General features: G+C 36.9%; 3 protein-coding genes and 1 pseudogene across 5 annotated transcripts; all 4 read right to left on the bottom strand.

Annotated features, from left to right (window-relative positions):
• Positions 1 to 713: 713 nt before the first annotated feature.
• Positions 714 to 4,063, bottom strand: LOC116026134 (annotated as a pseudogene).
• An 11,814-nt stretch (positions 4,064 to 15,877) lies between these two features.
• On the bottom strand, positions 15,878 to 18,270 carry LOC116025284 (LEAF RUST 10 DISEASE-RESISTANCE LOCUS RECEPTOR-LIKE PROTEIN KINASE-like 1.1). The gene is made up of 5 exons (XM_031266466.1): positions 17,581 to 18,270; positions 17,407 to 17,439; positions 17,053 to 17,295; positions 16,129 to 16,970; positions 15,878 to 15,996 (listed from the first exon to the last, which is right to left on the bottom strand). The coding sequence occupies exons 1-5, from the start codon at positions 18,236 to 18,238 to the stop codon at positions 15,898 to 15,900; spliced, it is 1,875 nt and encodes a 624-aa protein (XP_031122326.1). The 5' UTR covers positions 18,239 to 18,270; the 3' UTR covers positions 15,878 to 15,897.
• Positions 18,271 to 21,326: 3,056 nt separating this feature from the next.
• On the bottom strand, positions 21,327 to 24,109 carry LOC116025281 (LEAF RUST 10 DISEASE-RESISTANCE LOCUS RECEPTOR-LIKE PROTEIN KINASE-like 1.1). Of its 3 annotated transcripts, none has more exons than XM_031266461.1 (5): positions 23,373 to 24,109; positions 23,132 to 23,179; positions 22,792 to 23,031; positions 21,868 to 22,712; positions 21,327 to 21,585 (listed from the first exon to the last, which is right to left on the bottom strand). In XM_031266461.1, exons 1-5 carry the CDS (start codon positions 24,064 to 24,066, stop codon positions 21,487 to 21,489), a joined length of 1,926 nt encoding a protein of 641 aa, XP_031122321.1. In that variant the 5' UTR covers positions 24,067 to 24,109; the 3' UTR covers positions 21,327 to 21,486. The 3 variants fall into 3 exon arrangements, with proteins under 3 accessions (XP_031122321.1, XP_031122322.1, XP_031122323.1); XM_031266462.1 differs by having other exon boundaries at positions 23,132 to 23,173; XM_031266463.1 differs by having other exon boundaries at positions 23,132 to 23,164.
• Positions 24,110 to 25,378: 1,269 nt separating this feature from the next.
• Positions 25,379 to 26,962, bottom strand: LOC116025507 (LEAF RUST 10 DISEASE-RESISTANCE LOCUS RECEPTOR-LIKE PROTEIN KINASE-like 1.1). Its single transcript, XM_031266747.1, has 4 exons — positions 26,908 to 26,962; positions 26,599 to 26,841; positions 25,685 to 26,526; positions 25,379 to 25,600 (listed from the first exon to the last, which is right to left on the bottom strand). The coding sequence occupies exons 1-4, from the start codon at positions 26,960 to 26,962 to the stop codon at positions 25,502 to 25,504; spliced, it is 1,239 nt and encodes a 412-aa protein (XP_031122607.1). The 3' UTR covers positions 25,379 to 25,501.
• Positions 26,963 to 27,762: the final 800 nt, after the last annotated feature.

Raw genomic sequence — 27,762 nt, 5'->3', positions numbered from 1 at the left:
CCCCCCCCCCCCCCCGCTCCCTTCATCTCTTTTTTTTTTTTTTTTTTGAACCAAAGAAACTTAGTATTATTAAGCAATAAAACAAGATAAAATATGGGGTGGTGGTACATGAAGCCACCGACCCTGACCAACATGGGAATCCAAAGCTCGGGGCAAAAGGTGAGCAACAAGATTCGCTGATCTTCTGATCAACCTAACACTAATATTATTGAAGGACAATAAAAACATTCTACATTCTGAATTAAATACTCTAACGTAAGAAATGCTTGGAGATCTGTTGTTGAATGTCGCCACCACGTTGGAGCAATCTGTCTCAAGTTTTGTCTTTCTTTTAGCTAGGATAAAGCTTCTTTGCAGGCGAGTGACTCTGCCGTGAAAGGGTCACGAAAGAAGACCCGCCTTAGCTGCCACAAAAGCTCATGGAAAAAGTGTGGAGAAATCCACACCCTCCATTTTGATAAATCAAAGGCTAGGATCTTACAATTACTAAAGTTTCAAGTTTGCAATAATTATAAAATAAACTCCGTATTTAAACATTTTCAATAATTATAAAATTAACCACGTTTTTTTTTACTAAAATTCTTAACTTGATGGATAGTTGAGATTGTCCTTACTTTTTATAGGATGATAGGTTCATTCTTGTGCTATTTATGGTGCATTATAATAATGTTAGATTTTCTTATCGTGGAGTTTTACTTTTATTATTATTATTATTTTTTTTTTTTATGTCTAGACGTGTGTGTTAATTAATATTAGTAATTAAAAATAGTTGTTTGCTTCAATATTGTTAGAGAAGAAACATGTTTGAAAATTGTAGTGCCGATTAAATGTTTTCCTTTAGACCTTATTCTAATTTTGCTTGCAAGCAATGCAATTCAAGGTTTGCATGTTATTCTATATATATTACACATCATTTCTTCTCACCAAAAAAAATTACACATTTTTCAAACAATTCCTTACTAGGCTATAATAGATCAATGAAACTAGGTTGCAATGCAACATGAAAATTAAAGCATTTCTATAATGCATCCAAGAATCAAGTACTAGCTACTAGGTAATAAACACAAAGGATTAGTGCTGCTCCTCTGATCTCGTGGGGGAATAGAGGTAAGGTTTAGGAGGAATTTGTAAATATTCCAATTTACCTTCTAGCATCTCCACTACTTTTGAAATTGATGGTCTAGTTGATGGATCAGTTTGTATGCACCACAAGCTAACTATTAACATCTTTCTTGCACAATTGTTATCTTCTTCATTCATTACTCCCATCAATCCAAGCTCGTCATCTAATGCAAGTCGTGTGTAAATCCAATGTGGAAAATATATTTTACTATTGCGGCTCACTCCAATATCAACATTCTTTCTACCTCCAACTATCTCGAGAACCATCATTCCATAACTTTAGACATCTGACTTGTGAGAGACACCTCCTATGTTGTTTAAAACAACTTCTGAGCAATATATCCGATAGTTCCCCTCGCTCCGAAGATTGACACAATGCTCTCTTTTTTGGTGCATAGTTTAGCAAGACCAAAATCTGAAATTTTGGGAGAGAAGTCTTCATCTAAAAGAATATTATGGGGCTTAATATCCAAGTGTATAATTCGAGTGTTGCACCCATTATGCAAGTATTCTAATCCTCGGGCTATACCTATTGAAATTTTAATTAACATGCTCCATTCCAATTGACGACCCTCCAGAGATTTATTGTCATAAATGAACTTTTCAAGGGATCCGTTAGGCATGAACTCATAGACAAGAAGTCTTTTTCTACCTTCAATGCAATATCCAATGAGAGTGACAATATTGACATGAGAAGTCCTGCTAATACTAGCCACCTCATTGATGAATTCTTCTCCATTGGTCTTTAGTTCCTTCAAAACCTTAACTGCCACATAACATCCATTGCGCAACTTTCCCTTATATACAGAGCCAAAACCTCCTTGACCAAGTTCATCTTTGTAAGAGTTTGTGATTTTCTTTATTTCTTAATAATTGAATCTTTTTGGAGCAAGGGGTCCATGATTTGCTAGAAACTCTTCAACAGCTTGATAATTCTTTATTTCAGTTATGATATCCATGCATGCACAAAATGGCAATTTCTTGAGTCTCCAAACAACAAAGATAGCTAAACTTACAAGGCTCAGTCCTAAACCACCTGAAAGTACTGAAGATTTGAAAAAGAATGTATAGTATCAGGGTCTCACTTCCGCAGAAATGTAGACAAAGTAGGTGAATGCAGGTGGTTATTACATTAGTTATAGATGAGGGATATACAAAGTTCAAGCACTTACCAGTGATTAGAACCAGTCTCAACTTGCTCCTTCCTGTAGAGCCACGGGTTGTAAATAAGAGAGAAAACATTAGGTACATTCCATTTTTATAAAACAATTGTTATGATACACAAGAAAGTAACATGCAAAATTAATAACCCAATGGGGTAGCTCAAGTGACGAGTGAGCTCTCTTTGTAGGGAAGAATTTTAGGAGAACTCAGGTTTGATTCTCACAAAGAATGTGGGTGGTGATTAATTGGCGCCTAAGTGTTAGTGTTTATTTTATTTTTATTTTTTAAAAATTTGTTTGAGTATTTTTTTTTTAATTTTTTAAAAATTAATAATTATAAACTATATAATACTTTCATTGTTAATACTATAATATTAAATATTAATCTAAAAATATCTAGAGTTTGAACAATTTAGATTATTTTGCTCAAAACGATGTTGTTTGAGTAAAATAACCCATTTTTAAAAAATAACAATAGCTAATTGACTGATTAGGCGGCCTAGTCGGTGCCTAAGATGTCTAGTCAATGCCTAGGAGGCCTAGGCAGTCAGTGCCTAAGCGGCTTCCTAGCCGGCCGACCGCCTAGACCACCGATTAAGGTGATACGCTAGGCGGTTAGCTTTAATCGGTGGCTAGGCGGGATTTTTGCAACTAAGAGAAAAGAAGAGATAAACACAAGATGAGTTGTACGCCGGAAAATAGTGTTTACCTTTTTTACATTGAGATTCATTGTTGCTGTCTGTTGTACATTGCCCTTCTCCATAAAAACAGTCATGGCAAGCTTTGAAGTAGTCCAAATTGAGCAGTTAAACCGAACATTTGATTGTTCAATAATAATTGGAGTTAGCAACCGAAAACAGCTAGCTAGTGCACGTTTAGAATGAGTATTATTTTAATTTAATACTCTCTCAATATAAATGTACACATAAATAAAGAGTTAATTCCATTTTTGGTCCTAGATTTATGGTTGATAATCCACTTTTAGTCATTTTTATTAGAAAATCCACTTTTGGTCATACTATTATTGTGGCATGACCATTTTTGGTCCTTTATCAATAAATCAGTTTAAATATCGTTAAATACAAGAATATTTCGATTTTCAATTATGAATGTCTTCAAACAAATAAACATAAAAAATATAACGGTTCAACATACTTTGTTTAAAAACGATTGAAATGTCTTTGTATTTAATGATATTTCAACAATTTTGTTGGGGAGGACTAAAATTGGTCATGCCACAATAATATTAAGACCAAATGAGAATATTCTAATAAAAAATGACTAAAAGTGAATTGTCACATATAAATCTAGGACCAAAAATGAATTTAACTCCATAAATAAACAAGCATACATTTTTTCAATAAAAATAAGCACGCAATCACATTACCTTCTTTGCTGTTTAAGTTCAGGTCTCCGCTATGATATGTAAATTCCAAAATTTTCTAAATTCATTTCCCGTATTTAAAAAATTAATTTGTTTCTTTATTTTTCAGTTTTAAATTATGGTTTCATTGTATTACTCATTAATTATGATAGCTTTACAGGCTATTAATATTAAACAATCCTTAATGTACACAAAAAAAGTAGAGTAATAGTAATAAAGATATGAGAAATTTTGTAGCAAAAGAGTTTGAATGCTTTGAATATGAAGAGAAGGAAAATATGTATAGAGATAAAGAGGAAGATGAGTTGTACGAGGAGAGGAGTGTTTACCTTTTGTACATTGAGATTTATTGTTGCTGTCTGCTGTACATTGCAATCCTCCATAGTAATAACAGTCATAGCATGGAGGTGAGACGTGTAAGTAGAGTCCGAATTGAGCAGTTAACTGAGCATTTGTTTGTTGGAGAAGAATTGGAGTTGGATACAGGGTACAGTTAGCCGCCGCAGTATCACATTTGGGATTATTCTCTGGAACCAACTCACTTTTATACTTCAAACTAAATCCTTCCGTACAGTTGTACCTTTCATAATTGCCCATATCATCATCAGCTTCACTGTAATTGCATTTCAAAAAGGTGGGGCTCAATTGCTTTGCTTCCAAATTGTGGAATGTGATAGAAGGAGAATAGGGGAATTGGAGGGTGTAGTTTAAATTTGAGTAATTAGGAGGGTACTCAAGGAGTCTCTGAAGCTTTAAGTCTCCAAGGAAGATCATATAGTCACCCCAGACAGGAGATGGTTTCACAAGCTGAAGCTGATACCAATCTCCCCCTGTTTCCAACTGGATATTTGGAAGTGGTTTAGCATCACAATCTACCGCCATTAAACCACAATGAGGGTGGGTGTGCTGAGCAAAAGGGAACTCCAGATAACCCATACTTCCACACAGAAATTCCTTCATACAATTAGATGGCAGCTCATCTTCTCCATGAACAAAGCATAATAAGAGCGTTAAGGGAAAGAGAAGGAAGAAACACGGATTAAAGGGTAGACCCATACCAATCAGCTCTCTCCTTCAATTCTCTCTCTCAAACAATGGAAGAAGGTAAGGAAGAGAATTATAGAAGAGGAGAACAATTCAACCAGCAGAAACACTTAAAAGGTCGACCTTGACTTGAGGTCAACTGTATTGTGTTGCATATTTCCACACCATGTAACCACAGAGCTGAAAGAGTAGCTTGACTTGAACCATTCCGGCCATGACTTTAGATGCTACAAACGGCAAACAACGAAATTGCCTCTCAATTTCCAACTTTGACTACTGATTAGCAGCACACTTAAAACATATATATATATATATAGGCCCAGGACACATGTTTATAGATGATTATGAAGACAAATCTTACCCATTGAATAAATATAAAGATTGAGGGCAAAGAAGAGATTTTATACTAATTATAATGATGGAAGGATTTTTATTAACAAAGATAGAGTTATTGTTGAACTATAATTAAGGAATATAATCCTCTCTTGCATAAATACGTCAGATGCTTTGATAGGCCACTAGCTTTTTTCGGTTTGGATTGACGCAACGATCTGAACAAGCCATTGAAGACTGTTGATGTAAAGGTTCAAGCTCGTATAGCTTCACTGCAAAACCAAGGTTAAGCAGATCAATAATGGCTACCCATAAGATAAGCCATAAAAGGTTCATAGCTTTGGAGTTGATGAATGGTAAATTGATAATGATGATGATGATTGATTGAATACACAGAAGCCATGGAAGACAACCTGCCGGAGATTGAGTTTATCAAACTGTTAATAACAAAAATGAATTTCTTATCAATGAGCACATTAATAAGAAAAAAATGATTATTGCAACTCAACGGGCGAAATTAATGAGCACACAACGGGCGACTCATACGTAGGGAAGAATGGAACGACAAACTATGACCGTAAGGTATATCGTTGAAACCCGCATGCATACACTTTAGCAAATTCTAAGAAAAACGTATGCCATTGCATGTTCGGTGTTTTTGTATGCCCGATTAGCATATGATGTGTGCCCGTGAGTTTAACGGTCAAACTATCGCTAATAGAAATGGTGTTTTGATTGCTAAATTTAATTTGTAATTGATAAAAACGCTCAATAAGAATGTTTAGAGTTATGACTATAAGAAATGTGGAAATACTGAATTTAAATATTCAAATATTTTAGAATAATGAAACGAATGTGTAATTTCGTATGAGGCATGTGTTAATTGATTGCCTATCGTTGAAAACCGCATGCATATACATGAGAAAACTCTGGAAAAAAATGTGTGCCATGCTTGGTGTTTTTGTGTGCCGCCCCATTTGCGTATGGTGTTTGCCTGACAGTAGAACGGTCAGAATACCGCGAATAGAAATGGTGTTTGGATTACTAAATTTTAAATTGATAAAAATGCCCGATGAGAGTGTTTAGAGTTATAGCTATATGAAATTATGGAAATACCGAAATTAAATATTAAATATTCAAGTATTTTAGAATAATGATATGAATGTGTATATTCATATGAGCCATGTACTAGTTGATTGCCTATCGTTGAAAACCGCATGCATAACTTGAGCAAAGTCTGAGAAAAACGTGTGCCATGTTCGGTGTTTTTGTGTGCCCGTAGCTAGAACGGCCAGAATACGTGGAATAGATATGGTGTTTTTATGAATAAATTTTTAAGCGAATAAAACGCCCAATCAGAGTTCACTGTTGCACCACCACGTCGTCTTTTTTTTTTTTTTTTTTTTTTTTTTTTTTTTTTTTTTTTTTTTTTTTTTTTTTTTTTTTTTTTTTTTTTTTTTTTTTTTTTTTTTTTTTTTTTTTTTTAAATGATATGATCCAAGAAGCATTGTTTTTTCTATATTGGGTGCCACAATCAGTTATAATGTGTGCTAGATTTTGATATATTGTGTACTCAATTAACCAAATCAGACTATGAGTATGTATGGGATATGCCTAATGAAGCCTATTATGGTCGTGTGGGTGTTAGTGGTGGTGATGATTATATTGTTCAGGCTCGTCGTCCATCCCAGGCTCATCGTAGATATGGACGAGTGGAACGTGAACACTTGAGGGGTGGATCGGCTAAGGGTGAGCGTCGAATGAGAAAAATTGCGCAACAGCTACACACACACGCTACTGCATAACTATGAACGGGAAAAAAATTAAAATGGTATTTTGTATTTGTAAATTGTTAAAATTATGCACATGCGTTTAAAAAATATAAATGGCATTTTGTATAACTAATTTTAATGGTTTATCGAATTTCAATTACATTTAAACATGAATAAATAAAGGCATTTCAATGCTCTTTAAACTGCTATAATGATTTACGAACGAAGTTTAGATATTAGACATAAAGCATAAACTTGGCACACAAGCGTGAGTAAAAAGGCACATGCCATACCTAGGAGGGCACACAAGGCAGAGTGCATGGGCACACAAGGTTATGCAAATGGTGGTGTGTGCCATACTCATTTATAACGTGTGTCACACATGACAATGTCGTATGCACGAAATTAAAACTAGTAGCGTTATCATATTAAACAAAGGTCGAGAACTATGCCTTGAGTTTGAGTGTCAAAAATCCAGGCCCACAAAAGCAATACGCATTCACTGTTAATGACTGTAGGCACACAACTGCTGAATAAATGGCATACAACTTTACCTAAAAACGCACACAAAAAATATGATAACACAACAATGATCACAAAAATAAGATAAATTGATCAAAACTTAGGCAACTGTCATGATAAACAACAGTAAAGCCAAAATAGTACATAAAACTAACAATCTAAATCAATCCTTGGTGGTAGACAAAGGATATGAAAGAAAGCGTAACGCACGCCACATTGTTCGTACTGTGTAGCCGGACCTTCAACAAAATCTTCATCATCATTGGGCGGTTGGGACGAACACCCCACCGAAGGTGCTTCCCTAACCTTTTTTGTTGCCACCAACAAACACAAACAACATCAAAGAGAGAAAACAATGGTGCAAAATACGATGGAGCACACAACATATGCACGCGTGACACACAATATATCGAATAATGGCACACAATAAACATACATGCTGACCACATTAGAGGTACTAATTGGAACTAAGTTCGAATTTCCAAGCATTGCATTAGGCAAAGCACTAGCCCCAGTAACATTATTTAAAGAATTAAAGCCATGCCTAAGTGTTGAGGTGACATTACTTGGCAAATTCGTGTCATTATTAGCAGTATGAACACTTGGCAAAGTCTTATCATTATTAGCATTATCAATAGTATGTAATCTATTGCCAACATTAGCATTATTTAAACTAACATTATAAGCACAAATTGGAACTACATTTGAATAACCAAATATTGCAGTAGGCAAAGTGCTAACAACAGTAGCATTATTTAAAGGACTAAAACTGAAATTCATATTATTGCCATTTTGAGTGCTAAAATTAGGATTACATTGACCTGCGAAATTAGAGGGATGAGTTCCCAAGGATAGTAGTGTGTCACCACCAACCTGCTGCGTAACACCACCTCTAAATACATGACTCAAATTAAAGGCAGAGACGCCAAAGGCGGTGAGGCTGTCGCAGCAACTCGCGACTGTTGCTGTCCACCAACAAAATTTGACCAGAAGATTAAGGGTTAATTTTATTAATCAAGATATAGTATAAATTGACAATCTATTAACCTCAATTAACAAATTTTTTAGTAGTTGTTGTGAAGAACTCATACAATTAGAAAAATAGATACACTAAGAGGAAACTGCATATACTATACATACGAAATATGCAATGCATTAGTTGATAAGGAAAATATGGCATCAGTTGTTTTGAATTAGAAATTGATAATTAAAAAAGATATGTAATGCAGTTTAATAAATTGGGTGTCATACACTGAATTATAAAAAACGAGAAACGGTGAGACTAAACCCTAAAGAAATCATAATGCCCCGAGCCACACATGCAACACCATCCAATAATTCAAGCATACATGCACCACCATCCAGTAACTCAAACATAAAAACAATAAAAACAATCAACAAACCGAAAAAAAAAAAGAGAAACAATAGAAACGGCCACGGTGATACCGACCTGGTTCCGACAACGACGACGAACCGGCAGCCCGTTTGCCCGGCCGCGATCCTCCCCGCTCCGCCATTAACTACCTAAGCACACCGCCTTCTAGGATGAACTCACGTCACCGAGAATTGCTCTTCAACTACCAACGTCGACGAGAAGCCGAGTACAAGGAAAGAATGAAGAGAGACCGTCGCAGAGAACTGATGACTAAAACCGCCAATGACGCCGACAACCGGGGCTGCGAGGAAGAAGAATCGTCGAAGACTAGAAAAGGAAGAAGAATCGTCGGATGCGTATTACCCAAAACACATCGGTAAAACAAGCCTACCATAATTAAAACAGACGCTACAATAGACAAAAATACCCCCATCCCTTAATCCAACTCCTAATATGCCTTTTTTAAACAAAACATAATCTAAATTTACAATTAATTTTAAAAAATCAATGTACAAGATTTGTCTTCATTGTCCTTCATAACGTATGTGTCTTCATATGAATACATTTATATATATATATATATATATATATATATATATATATATAGGGTTGTACTCCCATGCGACCTGTCGCCCAGGTAAGAAATGAGAACGCTCCACAGCCGTCCACGTGTCCAGATCAACGAATCAGATGCAATTTTAAAAAAATGACGCGGTGGCATTTTCAATAACCGGAACTTTGGTGCACCTAGTTTCACTTAAAAGTGCACATATTTTTGCACATATTTTCACTTACAAGTGCAAGTAATTTACCTTGTTAATATTCATGCACCTATTTTCACAAATACTTTCACTTACAAATGCAAGTAATTTACGTTGTTAATATTCATGCACCTAGGTGCACCTAGTTATAACATTAGGTGCACCTAGTTATAAAATTAGGTGCACTTAATATTGATACTCAATGTACAATTCACTTGCACCTGTAATACATTTTACTTGCATCTGCAATACCTTTTACTTGTACTTGTGCAAGTAATTTACTTTGGTAACATCGTGCACCTAGTTATAACATTAGGTGCACTTAGTATTGATGTTCAGTGTACAATTTACTTACACTTGTAATACATTTTACTTGCACGTGTGCACCTATTTTCACTTACAAATGCAAGTAATTTACCTTATTAACATTTATGCATCTGGGTGCACCTAAGTGCATCTAGTTATAACTATACGTGCACCTAATTATAGCGTCACGTGGCGCGCTGCGATTCGTCCGCATTTCTCTCCTGGGCAACCAATACGCATTTGAACGCGATCCTATATATATATATATATATATATATATATATATATATGTATGTATGTATGTATGTATACTGTGCATAATGCTGGAGTATGAAAAACGGGTTGCATGCCCCTTCTTGAATGGTTGTGATCAACCAATCCTTACTTAAGACTCATAAATCTCCTTAAATCTTAATGGTAAAGTCAATTCAAAAATATGGTCGGATTTTGGGCTGTGCAATTCAAAATTTTGGGGGCCCCAAATTCAACCCTGGGCTTATTAAGTAGTATATCCATTTGCAATTATACTGGGCCTGTACTTAGGTTTTGTTCTCCTGACTGCCTCCTAACTGCCGAGTCCTCAATCCCCAATCCTCATATGTCTGTTTCGTTTTCGGGCGATTGCGGAAGCGAGGCGCGGACTGCCGACTGGCGATTGCGGAAGCGAGGCGCGGAGGCGACCGGCGAGGCGCGAGGAAGATGACGGAGAGCGGAGCACCGGCCACTGAGCAGATTGCAGATCAAAATCCCCAATTCCCCAATTTCGCAGATCGTAGGCAGACCAAAATAAGGGCTTTCCAGTTTCTAGGTTATTTCAATCTTTTTTTCACTTTAAATATTTATTTTTACATGTATAATGTGCTTGCTCTGTAGTCTATACCTGGGTATTGTTTTTTGATTTCAATTGTAATTTACATATTAATGTATTATGACTCTCGGCATTAAAAAATATGAAAAACGTAAGAAACAAAAAAATAAAGAATTACATATAACGATTACAAAAATGAGCATTATAGTGTACTGCAATTTACTGCAAATTTAGGCAATTTACTTTAAATTTGAATACTAGGTAATGCAAATTTGCAATTATAGTGCAAATTTGTATTATAGGGTACTGCAAATTTGCTACAGTTCTGAATAAAGTCATGGATATGCACAAGGTGCTTCTGTGAGAGTTTTTGTTGATGTACACTGTACCTTTCTATTTTTCTGGTAAGTGAATTTAGTTTGCTTTGTGTAATTGATGATACACTTTGCTGCTCCAATGGTTTTTAATTTGAACTACAGTGAAAAAAAAAAGGTAGGGCCTCATTTATTTTTTCAGAACAGGGCCACCAAAATCAAAAAACCGGGCCTGGGTCCATCCATCAATGGAAATCAAAGAATTCAATTTCTCATTCATATTGCAGTGATTTGATAACAAGAGTTACAAAAATAGCTCCTTTTTCAATGTACATTCCCTGCAAGGCTGTACCTTTACAACCTGTGTAACTGAACAACTAGACATACAACAAATGAATTGAAGCACAAAATAACTTAAATTCGTAATTTACAAATCACTGAACAACAAAAAACTATCGACTTGATTAAAGAAGCAGAGTAAGAATCAGCCACTGTTATGGTTGAATCAAGATAGCATCTTCGGATTCAGGTGATGGTGGGACTTCTTCAGTTCCTGATGATGCAAGCATAATCAAATCCACACTTGGACTGGTCACTATGATATCATCAACGTACACCAACACAGCAATAAAGTTCGCATTAGTTCCTTTAGTAAATAATGAAGGATCAGATTTGGACTGAGTGAAACCCACACGAACCAATGCAGCGTTTAGTTTAGAATTCCACTGTCGGCTTGCTTGTTTGAGACCATATAAAGATCGAAGTAGCTTGCAGACTTGGTTGGTTTGTTAACTTTGAAACCCGGGAGGGAGAGTCATGTACACCTCTTCATTTAGATCACCATGTAGGAAAGCGTTATTAACGTCTAACTTATGGATGTGCCAAGATTTAGAAGCAGCAACACTTAGGAATGTGTGAATGGTAGTTAATCTTGCCACGGGTGAGAAGGTTTCCAGGTAATCCACCCCGAATTGTTGTGTGAAGCCCTTAGCTACTAGTCTGGCTTTACATCTTTCAACCGAACCATCTGCTTTGAGCTTGGTCTTGTACACCCATTTACATCCTATAGGTGTCTTTCCTGGGGTAAGTTCGGTTAATTCCCAGGTGTTGTTTTCTTGCAAAGCCTTGATTTCTGCCTGCATTGCCTCTTTCCAACAATTGTGTTTAACTGCTTGATTATAGGTCCTGGGATCATCAATGGAGTTGACTGCCGAGGCAAGTATTCTGTGTGTATTTGTGAGCCCATCATAGGATATTACTTTTGAAAGGGCATGAGGAGATGTTCTGCCTTGAATAAGTGTGTCACAGTAATAGTCATGCAGCCTATTTGGAACTTGCCTTGGCCTGGTTGATCTGCGAGGTGGAATTATAGAAGGAATCTGTCCACTGTCACTTATTGAATCTGTATGAGTGCTAGACTGATCATCACATGTATTCTGGAAGGGAGCCGTGCCACTGGATGACTCACTTTGTTGAGTATCATTAATGGGGGAAACCTCTCCCATTGGTTCTGCAAGTGGTGATGATGGGTTTTGAATAGAATCATCTGTTATGGGAATGTTCTGAAAATGGAACTCCTCACCCCCTGATATAGGTATGATTGGTAAAGAAGGCTCATGTAGAGGTGTCTCCTCGAACTGATGCTTATCCTTATCATAGAAAAACTGTTTTTCATAAAATGTGACATCCCAGGAGATGAAGATGGACCTATCATTAACATCAAAAATCATATAACCTTTAGTATGTGCAGGTAGTCCAAGAAAGATACCTTTTCTGCTTCGAACTGCCATTTTGTGCCGTGAGTGAGGTAAGGTGGAAGCAAAGCACAAACAGCCAAATACCCTTAAATTGCTCAAATCTGGACTACTCCCATGCAGTCTTTGGTATGGGCTTTGCCATTCAATAATCGGAGATGGGAGCCGATTGATCAGAAATGTGGCATGTAAAACACACTGCCCCCAGAATTCCAAGGGAAGATTAGCCTGAAACCGAAGAGCTCTAGCAACGTTCAAAATATGTTGGTGTTTTCTCTCTACAACTGCGTTTTGCTGGGGTGTATTCACACAAGAACGTTGATGGATAATACCATTCTCCTCAAAAAATTTCGGCATATTGAATTCTCCCCCATTGTCAGTTCGTATAACGTTTATTTGTGTAGCAAATTGAGTATGAACATAGCTATGAAAATTCTTAACTAGCTACTGTGTGTCAGACTTGTTCTTCATTAAATGAAGCCAAGTGAACCGTGAGTGATCATCAACTATGGTGAGAAAATACCTTTCACCTCCCAAGGACTTGACCATGAATGGTCCCCAAACATCCATATGCAATAAATCAAAGCAAGCTTTAGAATATGTGTTACTCAAAGGAAAGGGAGACCTCTTGTGTTTGGCAAATTCACAAACATCACATGCAGTAGTTTTATTATTGTGCATAGAAATAGCAGATAAGTTCTGTAAATGATGCATCTTAGTTATGGGGAAATGTCCCAAACGTTGATGCCAGATGTCAATACTACATTGCATAGCAAAATGACTATAATCTTTTTTGTGACTTCCCGGTGGTTCGTGCAGCAGGTATAGGCCTCTTTGTTCCTTAGCAAAACCAATCGTCTTCCCACTGTTCCCCTTGAGCATACACTGACCAGATGTAAAAATCAGATTATAAGGTGAACCTTTGAGCAATTTTGTGACAGAAACAATATTAAATTGGAAATTCGGGATGTGCAACACATTTCTCAGCCATAATTCATCATTGATTTTGATATCACCAACATGCTTTACTTCGATGCATTTTCCATCAGGTAAATTGACAACTGCCCCTTTCACCACATGATATTCATTAAAGAGATCCAAGGAGCAAGTTATATGATCAGTGGCTCCTGAGTCTAAAATCCATGCAGATTGTTCAAGAGATATAGAATTAATATGAGTTTTAAATGAACACTTGCCTTCATTTGAGTGAACCTCCTCATCAAAATTAGGTATGACAGACACAGCAGCTGAAGTTGACATAGGAGTCTGTATTTGTTGATTCTGCAACAGGGAGATAAGTGTCTGGATCTGTTCACTGGATGGTTGACTGTTGCTGCTCGTGGATGATGCTGCTGTGGATTGTTTCCCTCTAGTTTTGAAGCCTTGCACCCATCCAGGTGGATAGCCATGCTTTTTATAGCATTTTTCCACAGTATGGCCGTTCATCCCACAAAAGGTGCACTTAGCAATCTTATTCCCGGTATTGCTGTAGTTCTTACGATTGTTATTGTAGTGAACAGCAGCAGCAAGATCCTCATTGGTATTTTGGTTCATCAGTCTCATTTGCATGCACAATCTCTAATCCAGTTGGATTCTAATCCAGTTGGATTTGTGAACTGCAGTTGCCTTTCGAACTTTTCGGTCATAACATATACTTTATGAACGTCAGGCAGGGGATCAAGAACAAGTATATTTGACTTAAGTGTGTTATACTCCTCACTGAGGCCTTGGAGAAAACGAATGATATGATCCGTCTCTCGTTCGTTTCTTATTTCATCAAGTAAATCGCACGAACACTGTGGTTCGCACTTGCAGATTGGTAATGGCCTCATTTCGTTCATCTGTTCCCAAAGGCCACGGCATTTCGTGTAATACTCACTAACAGAGAGGTTACCTTGTTTGAGATCGTAGATCTCACTTTGCAATATTGAGATCCGATGTGCGTCGCGCTGATCAAAACGCTTCCTCAAATCGATCCAAACATCCTTGGCCTTCTGCATATGCGCGATGCTTTGGACGATCGAGTGATGAACAGACCTGCAAATCCAAGAACATATCATGAGATTGCACCTCCTCCATGCCGGATATTGGCTTTGTGAAATGTCCGGCATGGCGACGATTCCATCTACGATCCCCCACTTATTTTTAACTTCCAGCGCAACACGCATGGCAATACTCCATGTACCGTAGTTGCTACTGCCAACGAGTGGATGAGAAACGAGGACAGCATTCGAACTTTCGTTGCTATTCAAATGCAGAGGGTTTTCAACATCATCCGCATTGGCGCTCCTCTGTGGAGCTGAGTTTCTCTGAAGATCGCTTGTGCGAATTGGTGATTGGACGATCGGAGTAGAAGGCCGTGATCGATGACCGGACTCTCCAGTACCAGATACGGCTGCGGCATAGGTGGATCGTCTCTGCTCTGATACCATGATGCAAGCAGAAACAGATAGTTTGGTGAGGGGGAAGATTAGGTGATCATAACAGAAAAGGATGGGAGAAAATTGAATTGTGTTATTAGCATGAGGATGCAGATCATTATATAGTTGGTACATGGCGGTAAAGGTTTGTTGTAACTGCTTTGAATACATGAATAGACTATACTACCCTTCTATACATGCTAATACCTGACACGTTATTATTTTTGATGGTCTCTTGTTTCATCTAGCTTTTCAGATCACCACATTGAATCTCCTTCAATTTTTCCAGGACTTCATCTGTTGTAGGCCTCATATCCTTCTCAGGTTGCAAGAATATGCAACAGAAGTAGTCAGTCATCCTTATAATTTCAGTATCTGTCTCAAACCGCAGAGATAGATCAATCAACTCATCAGTATTTGTCTATGCTTATTCATATCCACAGCGGGCATTTACTGTATCGCTCAAGGTCTTGTTTTAATGAGAGCTCAAAGATGCGCAACAAGGAAAGAATTGTGAAGAGCCCCAACCTCCCTTCTTGTGAAACCATAGAACAAAAATCACCACCAGAGTCAAAGTGAGGATCAATATAATTCCCCCAAAAACTAGGATGAAACTAAAACATAATCAAAAGTCTAGACTGCTGGAAATCAAGAAAAATAGAGTGGTTAGAATATATACTCCTTGGAAATAGAAGTGGTATTTTCACTTATAGGTTAGGGAACACTAGGGTACAATAATCATAAGTTTGATAGTAAAATGAAATAAAATACTCTAACAAATCCTACATAGTAAGAAGACAATCGCCAATTCCAGTGACTTCAACAGCTGTTCTTCGTAGCTGCAGCATGCTTCAAATTCCTGTTTGCTGCAAGTGAGGGACCAACCCATGTCCAGCGCATTGCTTTTTGTTGCACCTCCTACATCATAAGATTACACCAAAAATAAACAAATTAATGACCTAAAATATCACATGTTTTCACAAGCTTTTGATAAAAAGGACAGCTCCATGCCTCCATTTACTTATTTTGGATACATTGGAGGTATCGTACCTCTTCTTTAGATACATTAGTTTCCTCACCATTCGCCCTTTTGTCCCCATTGTTCGACTCATTGCCTTGAATCTCCTTCAGCGACTCCAATACATGTTCCATTGTAGGCCTCATATCCTTGTCAAGTTGCAAGCATTGAAAAGCTAGCTCTGCCACTGATGTGGTCATTCTCTTGATTTCAGTATCCATATCATATCCCAGAGAGGAATCAATGAGTTCATCAAATGCTCCAGTTAAAATCTTGTTCGTTGCTAGTTTTGCCAAATTGATCTCGTGTGTATGCCTACGTATGTCCACAGCAGGCATTGATGATACGAGTTCAATAAGAACAACCCCGAAGCTATAAACATCACTCTTATAAGTGAGCTGATAACACTCGTGATAATCTGGATCAACATATCCAGGTGTTCCTTGAGGTGTAGTGGTGGTATGAGTGGCATTTGCAGGGAAGGGTCTTGAGAGCCCAAAATCTGCAACTTTGACACAGAAATTGTTATCAAGAAGAATGTTACTAGTCTTCACATCACGATGTATTATGCCTGAGGCATGGAGATAAACCAACGCTGCAGCAGTTTCCACTGCAATCTTCATGCGGGTGGGCCATGTGAGCAGTCCATCTGCTGCTCTTTTTCCATGGAGATGATTTGCAACTGTTCCATTAGGAACGTATTCATACACAAGGAGGAGTTGGTTATGCCTTGTTGAACACCCATATAGTGTAACAAGATTTCGGTGCTTTAACCGGGTGAGAATTGAGATTTCATTTGCAAACTGCTCCATTCTCTTGCAGTTGAATTCATGAAGGCGCTTCACAGCAACTTCTCTTCCATCCCCAAGTATCCCTAATTTGCATTATTCCAAGAATTAGCCTAGAAAGCAATGAAACTACTGGCAAAAGAATTTGATCATCTCTCATTGTCTTACCATAGTAAACAGTGCCAAAACCTCCATCCCCAAGTTCTTTAGAAGGATGAAAATTGTTTGTGGCTTCTTCAAGTTCGGAGTAGGAGAAGACTAGAATTCCAAAGAGCTTACTACGGCCCCTCTCAAGGTCTGAGGCAGGATCCGAAGATGTATTTCTCGAATAGCCTTTCCTTCCTTTCTTGCGTTGCCAAACAAGAAAGATAGCCAAGATTACAAGGATAAGTGCTAAACCACCTGAAAGTACTGAAGAATGAAAAAGTATGTATCCTGGTCTCAGTTCCTCAGAAAATGTAGAGAATGTAGGACAATGCAGGTGGTTGATACTTGAAGGATATAAAAAGTTGAACAACTTACCTGTGATTAGAATCAGTTTCTGCTTGCTCTTCCCTGAGGAGATGGTAAATAAGACACAAAACATACATTAACATTATTCTTGTTTACTTTGGAGTTGACAACTCTTGTACTAGAAGATTTGAAATGATTTTGAACATAAATAGTTAAAGATGGAGAAGAGTTATGAGTGCGTACCTTTTTTACATTGAAATTCATTGTTGCTATCTGCCCAACATTGCCCTCCTCCAAAGTAACACATATAGCACGCATTTGAGACTTCTAATTTCAGTCCAAGTCCAGCAATTAAAGTATCATTTGTTTGATCAATAAAAATTGGAGTTGGAAACGGGATACAGCTATCAGGAATACATGCGGGATCCTCTTTAATCAATGGACGTTTATAGTACAAACTGTAACCTTCAGTACAGTGGTTATACCTTTCATAACCGCAGATATCATCATCAGCTTCACTGTGATTGCATTTTAAAAAGGTGCTGAAATCGTATGGCTCCGAATTGCGGAGTGTGATAGAAGGAGAACTCCGAAATTGGATGCTGTAGTTTATGATTTTGCAATTACGTCTCTCAAAGAGTCTCCGGAGCTTTGAGTCTTCAACAATGATTGTATAGCCATCCCATCCTTTAAAAATCACCTTCTGAAGGTGATACCAATCTTCCCCCTTTTCCAACTGGATTTTTGGAGGTGTTGTATCACAATTTACTGCCACTAAACCACAACCAGCTTGCGTGTGTTTAGCAAAAGGGAACTCCAGATAGCCTATATTTCCACAGGAGAATTCCTTCGTACAATTAGATGGCAACTCATCTTCTCCATGAGCAAAGTAAAGGGCCATTAAGGGAAACAGAAAGAACAAACAAGGAACAGAGGGCAGAGCCATAGCAGCTTTCTCCTTTTATCAAACAATGGAAGAAGAGAATTATAGAAGAGTAAAATATTCTATAAGATCTTCTATAGAAGATAATTTAATCAGCAGAAACACTTAAACGACCTTGACTTCAGGTCAACTGGTCAACTATGTTGCGTTTTTCACGCTTCATCAAGTCATCAACCAATAGTTTCATTTTTTTTTTTGGAAAGTCCAATCAATAGTTATAATGTCGATTAGTTACACCTGACAAGATGAACTTTATTTCCATTTTCAAAGACTTTAAAGTAATGACATTTAAATAATAGTCTCCCGTCCCATTTTATGTGTTAAGTTCAGTTAAGTAGATTTGACTGAAGTTATTTTTAATCCAATTTTTCATAATATTAATTTAATATTATTATACAAAATTTATATTTAGAAACTACACTAAAAGTACTATTAAACACAAAATTTTAAATTTAAAAATAAGTAAAAATATTAAAGAAAATAAACAAAGAAGAAAGTGTTTGTTTGATCAATGAATAGTAAGTAGGACATATAAAATGAATGGGACAGAGGGAGTAATTTTTAAGAATCGTTTTTAGATTTTCATAAATTTTGTACTAATCTCGTATTCATAGACTTTTAAAAACTTATTTATATTAAAAAGTGTACAACAACTATTAAAACTCTAAATTGAATACAACCTTAAAAAATATTTCATAATTTTATTGATATATTATTTATAATTTTGTTTACAAAACCTTTTAAACTACAATTTCATATATATATATATATATATATATATATATATATATATATATATATATATATATATGCACAATGTAGTTTCATTACGGTACCACTACAGTATGTCAGTATCATTCTTATTCAATATGTGAGATGTATTCTACAATTTTATTTTATACAGATACAATGTAGTTTCATTACAATATTAACTAATAATTTTTTGAATGCACCGTAACATACGTAACAGCTATCGTTTCTTTTCATTAAAAGAAACGGTGATTTATACCATGGTCTATTGTATAATGATTGGAGTATCTAAGGAAATATTATTTTGTGCATGATGAGTGTAAGTCCTTATATTTTAGATGGCAACTCATCTTCTCCCGGAGCATTGAGCAAAGTATGAAATCATTAAGTGAAAGAGAAAAAAGAAACAAGGATTGAAGGAATGAGCCATAGCAGATTTCTCCTTCTCTCAAACAATGGAAAGATTGGAGAATTATAGAAGTAGAGAACAAGTACACACAGCAGAAAGACTTAAAAGGTTGACCTTGACTTGAGTCAACTGCGTTGCATGCATATTTAATTTCCACGCGATGTAACCACAGAGCTGAAAGAGCACGTAGATTGAATGGGACTTGTGGTCATGACTTTAGAAGCTAGCTAGCTAGCTACAAACACCAAACCAGGAAGGAATTTTCTACTCGATCAATTTCCAAGTTTGACTATTGATTTGCAGCACAGTGAAAATATATATGTACAGTACAGTGCATAATGCGGGTTGCATACATGGCTCTTCCATTTTGTGATCAACCAATCCTAAATTAACAGTAATAAATCTTCTTATTGGTAAAGTCAACAGAAAAATATGAAGGGTCTGTTAGTCTGCACCTAAAACAAAATCAAAGAATTCACTTCTTTTTCATGTCAGTGTCAAACCAACCCAAAAAACACCCCACAGACGACTTTTGTATTACCCTGCTAGAAGCAAATTAAAGGCCATAAAAATCAGAAAATAATGTGGATACTACAGCTGCTTCAGTGTGAGTGTGTGGCAAATCAACAACCATAACCAATATGTTTTGGAGTGTTTGGTTTAAGTTATATAAGACAACCAATGTTAATTATATTTATTTGAGAATATATAGCATTCATATGTTTGGTTCACATTATATAATTTTTCAAGGAATATAACTTAGCCTCCACCTAAGATTTTTAGCTATTTGAAGATAATTATACACATTTTTTTTTACAAAAATTTATGTGAGACCGTGATGTTTATCTGTGAAACGGGTCGGATGGTAGACAACTGGGTAATATGTTCAATGAAGTAATTCAAAATAGTATTAAATTTTCTGCAATAAGTATTGCAATTTCTTTCATACGTAACATTTCACTTATACGTATTACAATATTTACATTAGAATTACTTTTTGTAAATTTCACAATTTATGTTATAAATATTACGCCAAGTGCTATGTAGTGTGATGATACTACAATTTCAAATGAGTAGTCACAAAATTGAATCCGCAAGGAACTAACGGCATTTTGTTTTCACTTATAAATCTATGACAAAAAATAGAATTAACTCTGAATAACAACTGTAGTAGCGTAGGACAATGCATAGCATATCATTGAGATACTATTTATTGCATAATAATACATATAAAAGGAAGAGCAAACACTTTCCTTAACAAAAACAAGTTATATAATATGAAAACTGAAAATGTTCACCCGTCCTAACCACCGGGCCGCTCAGACGCTGCACACCGGCAATATTTTTACACTGACAGGCAGACATGTTCCTACTTTCTACATCCTTAAACCTAGTACATTTGCCTCAAAAATCAGAATATCTGGATGGTAGAGGCAATTTAGGGACTAGGGTGACTAGTTAACAACCACAACCAATGCCTCTACCTACTTCTTTCTTAGCCTACTATATTATCTGTGTAAAGACAGAGAGGCAAACAAGAAGAAGAGTTATAAAACTAGCTCCTTTTTGAAGGTGTAAAGACCCAGAGGCAGCATTTAGTACTGTCAAAGTGGGCCAATCAGCCCTATTAGGCAACACCCAAAGAAGAGTTATAAAACTAGCTCCATTTTAGCTGGCTTTTGTAGGCCGGTTTGTGAAACCCGTGGGTTAGGGTTTAAGACTTCAAGTGGCTTTTGTATGCCGGCCTGTGAAACCCGCGGGTTAGGGTTCAAGACTTTAAGTAACCCTAAACCGTCCCACGCAAGTTGGGCATAATATTGACCTAGATCACTTGGTCACTGCAACAAAGAATATAATTGCTCCAAAAACTGGAATTGAACAAAAACATAATAGAAAGTCTGGTTTTACTCCCAGGGAATAGAAGTGATATTTCATTATAGGTTAGGGAATAGTATGTACAATTATCATAAGTTTGATAAGTAAATGAAATAATATACTCTGTTACAAATCCCATATAGTAAGAACACAATTGCCAGTTCCGGTGACTTCAACAACTGCTCTTGGTAGCTGCAACATGCGTCAAAATCACACCATCTGCAAGTGAAGGACCATCCCATGTCCAGCGCATTGCTTTTCGACGCACCTCCTATGTCATAAGATTACACCAAAATAAAACAAATTAATGGCCTAAAATTACATGATTTTACATGCATTTGATAAAAAAAGCATAGGTCCATGTACTATATAAAAATCCCTGTGCTACCATGCTCTCTATAGGATAAACCACACAAAATTACATAGGGAGTGTTTAAACAATATTTTGTCCTCCCTTGGCAAATAAGAAAAATGATCTAATTTTCAAACACTATTACTAGATAGATGTAGCAGAGCTCTTCTATACTGAGTTTGGATAAGTTGGAGATATTACCTCTTCTTTAGACACATTAGTTTCCACACCATTCACCCTTTTGTCATCGTTGCTCAACTCATTGCCTTGAATCTCCTTCAATGACTCAAATACATGTTCCATTGTCGGCCTCATATCCTTGTCAGGTTGCAAGCATTGAAAAGCTAGCTCTGCCACTGATGTGGTCATTCTATTGATTTCAGTATCCTGCTCACGTCCCAGAGAGGAATCAATGAGTTCATCAAATGCTCCTGTAAGAAACTTGCTCATTGCTAGTTTTGCCAAATGGATCTCGTCTGTATGCCTACGCATGTCCAGAGCAGGGATTGATGATATGAGTTCAATAAGAACAACCCCAAAGCTATAAACATCACTCTTATAAGTGAGCTGATAACGCTTGTGATAATCTGGATCAACGTATCCAGGTGTTCCTTGAGGTGTAGTGGAGTAATGAGTGACATTAGCAGGGAAGAGTCTTGAGAGGCCAAAATCTGCAACTTTGACGCAGAAATTGTTGTCAAGAAGTATGTTACTAGACTTCACATCGCGGTGTATTATGTCTGAAGCATGGAGATAAACCAATGCTGCAGCAGTTTCCACTGCAATCGTCATGCGGATTGGCCATGTGAGCAGTTGATCTGCTGCTCTTTTGCCATGGAGGTGATCTGCAAGTGTTCCATTAGGTATGTATTCATACACAAGTAGGAGTTCACGGTTATGCATTGTTGAGCACCCATATAGTGTAACAAGATTTTGGTGCTTTAAACGGGTGAGAATTGAGATTTCATTTGCAAACTGCTCCATTCTCTTGCCAGTGCGCTCATGAAGGCGCTTCACAGCAACTTCCCTTCCATCCCCAAGTATCCCTAAATTGCATTCCAAGAATTAGCCTAGAAAGTAGTGAATCTAATAGCAGAAGAAATTGAATAACTTTTATTCTATTACCATAGTAAACAGTGCTAAAACCTCCATCTCCAAGTTCTTTAGAAGGATCAAAATTGTTTGTGGCCTCTTCAAGTTCGGAGTAGGAGAAGACTAGAATTCCAAAGAACCTACTCTGGCCTCTCTCGAGGTCCGAGGTGGGATCCAAAGATGTATTTCTTGAATAGCCTTTGCTTCCTTTCTTGCGTCGCCAAACAACAAAGATAGCCAAACTTACAAGGATCAGTGCTGGACCACCTAAAACTGAAGAATGAAGAATATGCATCAAGCTTTGAATTGCTCAGAAATGTAGGGAAAGTAGGACAACGTAGCTGGTTAATGATGGCTATTACTTTAGCTATACCTGTGCTTAGAATCAATCTCAACTTGCTCTTTCCTGTAGTCACTGCAACTAAGCATTAGTAACATATTTTTATTATAGAATTGTCATGATACAGAATAAAGTAACAGGCAAATTAATATCCCTTGTTTATTTTGTTGGCCACTGCAAACTAGGCTCTGGTTACATAATATTTGTACTAGAAGATTTCAACATAAATAAAGAGATAAACAAGGAGATGAGCTATGAGGATAAGAGTGCTTACCTTTTGCACATTGAAATTCATTTTTGCTGTCTGATGTACATTGGCCTCCTCCATTGTAACAATGACAGCAAGCAGGTGAGACTTCAAAGTACAGTCCAAATTGAGTAGTTAACGGATCAGTTGTTCGTTCAACAACAATTGGAGTTGGATACAGAGTACAGTTAGCAGAATCACATTTGCGATTCTCTGAAACCAATTGACGTTTGTGATACAAACTAAATCCATCAACACAGTTAATGCTTTCATAATCGCAGATATCATCACCTTGACTTGGTTTGCATTTTATATATTTATGTTGCAATTTGTTTCCTTCCAAATTGTCAAAAGTGATAGAAGGAGAATTAGGAAATTTGACGCTGTAGTTTGAAATTGAGCAATTACGGCTACGGAACAGTGTCTGAAGCTTCGAGTCTTCAAGGGTGATTGTACTGTCATCCCAGCTTATACTCGCAATCTGATACCAATCTCCCCCCGTTTCCAACTGGAGCGTTGCAAGTGGCTTAGCATCACAATCTACTGAGATTAAGCCACAATGAGGGTTTGTGTGGTGAGCGAAAGGGAACTCCAGAGGACCGAGATTTCCACAGGGGAATCCCTTGGGACAATTAGATAGGGAGTCGTGTTTTCCATGAGCGAAGTAAAAGGCCACAAAGGGAAACAGAAATGAGAAACAAGGAATGTAGGGCAGAGCCATAACAGCTTCCTCCTCTATCAATGGAAGAAGAGAGGAGAAGAGCAGAAATACATATACGGTGGAGCTTGACTGGAGTGGAGGTAAACTGCGTTGAATATTTCCAAGCGATGTAACAACCAGAGAGGTGTGAAAGAATAGATTGACTTGGACTTCCGGCCATGACTTTAGAAGCGAGAAACCGCAAACTAGGAATTTGCTACTCAATTTCCATGTTTGACTACTGGATAGCAGCGCAGTGAACGCATAATGCTTTAGTTTGAAAAGCGGTTCAAATTACATCATAGATTGCATCATAAATTCAGGTATATAAAATAGGGTGAGTCTTGTGAAATCAGGGTTAATTTCCAAAACCATCTTCCGGCTATGACATTTGCTTAATTAGTTCCTTGACTTTTAATTCCATTCAAAGTGGTTTTTCGATTTTTAAATTTTAAGTCAAAATGAGTTTCCGTTAATTTTGGCGTTACGTAAATATTAAAATGAAGGGTAAAATTAAAAATTCAAATTTGCACTTCAATTTAAAGCAATATGTGATTCCTTTCAGCAGTCTGCGCACATATTTCATCCACAAACTTACCATGACAAAGATTTATGGCCTTCTAGTTGATTATCCCACATTTTGATTGCAGATTTAGGAGAGCAAAAACCTAATTAGAAGAAATACGTGTGCATGCTGCTGAAAGGAGTCACATATTGCTTTAAATTGGAGTGCAAGACTTGAATGTCTAGTTTTACCCTTCATTTTAACACCTACATAACGCCAAAGCTAACATATGACCATTTTGCCTTTAAATTCAAAAGTTATATAACCACTTTGGGTGCAATTAAAAGTCAATGGACCAATTTAAGAAAAGATTATAGTCGAATGACCATTTTGGAAATTAACTCTGTGATACCATCTCAAAAGAGAGAAAGAAACAGAATTTAGCTAGTGGTGAGTTGACACTTAGTCTAAGCATGGACTATGCTCTATCTTGTAAGGTCAACTATTGACATAAGGTATATTTTTAATATATGAAAGGTACATTATTTGTGAGCTGAAAGTTCATTATGTACTAAAAGTTCATTATTTAATTTGGTAATATATCAAATAATGAATTTTTAGTACACAAATAATATACTTTCAGTATATTAAAAATGTACATTACATCAGTGATTCATCATATAAAATGGACCATGGTCCATGCCTCCATGGTATAATGATTGTCAAACTAGAGTCTAGACTCTTGGGCTCCCAAGATTGGAGATTGGATTTTTCAAGTTGGTCGAAGTGTGGAGAGGGATGCATTGTGCGCATATTCATTTCTGGGTCGAGAGAATAATAAGTACATTAGTACAATAATCATAGGTTTGATAAGAAAATGAAATAAAATACTCTGTTATTACAAATCCCATATACGGAGTAGTAAGAAGGCAATTGCCAGTTCCAGTGACTTCAAGAACTGCTCTTGGTAGCTTCAACATGCTTCATAATCACACCATCTGCAAGTGAAGAACCACCCCATGTCCATCGCATTGCTTTTCGTCGCACCTCCTATGTCATAACATTACACCAAAACGAAACAAATTAATGGCCTAAAATATTTACTGATGATTTTGGATAAGTTGGAGATCTTACCTCTTTAGCCACATTAGTTTCCTCACAATTCACCCTCCCGTCATCATTGCTCAACTCATTGCCTTGAATCTCCTTTAGTGACTCCAAAACATGTTCCATTGTAGGCCTCATATCCTTGTCAGGTTGCAAGCATTGAAAAGCTAGCTCTGCCACTGATGTGGTCATTCTATTGATTTCAGTATCCTTCTCATATCCCAGAGAGGAATCAATGAGTTCATCAAATGCTCCTTTTACAATCTTGCTCATTGCTAGTTTTGCCAAATGGATTTCATCTGTATGCCTACGCATGTCCAGAGCAGGCATTGATGATACGAGTTCGATAAGAACAACCCCGAAGTTATAAACATCACTCTTATAAGTTAGCTGATAGCACTCATGATAATCTGGATCAACGTATCCAGGTGTTCCTTGAGGTGTAGTGCTGGCATGAGTGACATTAGGAGGGAAGAGTCTGGAGAGCCCAAAATCCGCAACTTTAACACAGAAATTGTTGTCAAGAAGTATGTTACTAGTCTTGACATCGCGGTGTATTATGTCTGAAGCGTGGAGATAAACCAATGCTGCAGCAGTTTCCACTGCTATCTTCATCCGGATTGGCCATGTGAGCAGTCGATCCGCTGCTCTTTTGCCATGGAGGTGATCTGCAATTGTTCCATTTGGAATGTATTCATACACAAAGAGGAGCTCACGGCTATGTCTAGTCGAGCAACCATATAGTGTAACAAGATTTTGGTGCTTCAACCGGGTGAGAATTGAGATTTCGTTTGCAAACTGCTCCATTCTCTTGCAGTTGCGCTCATGAAGGCGCTTCACAGCAACTTCTTTTCCATCCCCAAGTATCCCTAATTTGCATTATTCCAAGAATTAGCCTAGAAAGTAGTGAATGAGAAATTGAATATCTGTTATTGTCTTACCATAGTAAACAGTGCCAAAAGCACCATCTCCAAGTTCTTTAGAATGATCAAATTTGCTTGTAGCTTCTTCAAGTTCAGAGTAGGAGAACACTAGAATTCCAAACAGCCTACTCCGCCCTATCTCAAGGTCTGAGGCGGGATCTGAAGATTTATATCTCGAATATCCTTTGCTTCCTTTCTTGCTTCGGCAAGCAACAAAGATTGCGAAACTCAAAAGGATCAGTAGTGCTAAAGCGCCAGAAACTGAAGAGAGAAAGAGCAAACGTATATCAAGGTCTCATTTAATTTCCTTTGAAATTAAGAAAAAACTAGGATAATGCTGCTGGTTGATGATGGTAACCTTAGACACATATGAAGGATACATAGTTCAAGGACAACAAAACTTGCCTGTGATTAGAATTGGCTTGAGCTTGCTCTTATTTCCTGTGGTTACAGTAAGGAGTTAATAGGAGACATACTGTTAAAGATAAATTCCCTTTTATCATAGTGAACAAGAAAAGAAAACTTTGATTAGTGTCTAGAAAAGTGAAGCAAAATTATGGTCCTGTATTTTAACATAGTTAACTTATCAGTCAAATTTGGCTATTTGACCACTATTAGCTGTTTGACTTGATTAAGGAGCCCATATGAATGCTTGATTAATTAGTTTTTTGTAACAGTTTATTGTTTCAAAACCCTAAAATTCAAAACCTGCTTTGATAAGCTTTTTGAAAAAGTCACATGTAATTAACTATAAGCTAAGCTAACAGTTAATTTACAAAACATCTTTCTACAATCAGTTAATGCTATCAACTAGTCAAATTTATAACTCAATAAGCTAACAACTATTTACCAAACATCCTATATGAATATTAGCTAATGGTGGTTTAAGGGTGAGGAGAAGAGTGGTTACCTTGTGCACAGTGAAATACATTCTCGCTGTCTTCTGTGCATTGCCCTCCTCCTTGGTAACAATCCTGGCAAGTTTTTGAGACTCCCAAGGACAATACAAATTGAGCAGTTAAGCCACCATTTGTTTGTTGAATAATAATTGGAGATGGATACAGGGTACAGTTAACAGCATGGCATTTGGGATTCTCTGGCAAGCGGCGTTTATAGTAGAAAGTAAATACACCAGTACAGTTATACCTTTCATAATTGCTGATACCACCTTGAGTGTCATTG

The sequence above is a fragment of the Ipomoea triloba genome, chromosome 7 (genome assembly GCF_003576645.1).
Source record: "Ipomoea triloba cultivar NCNSP0323 chromosome 7, ASM357664v1".
Classification (NCBI taxonomy): Eukaryota; Viridiplantae; Streptophyta; class Magnoliopsida; order Solanales; family Convolvulaceae; genus Ipomoea; species Ipomoea triloba.
This window is presented reverse-complemented; position numbering and strand designations above follow the sequence as displayed.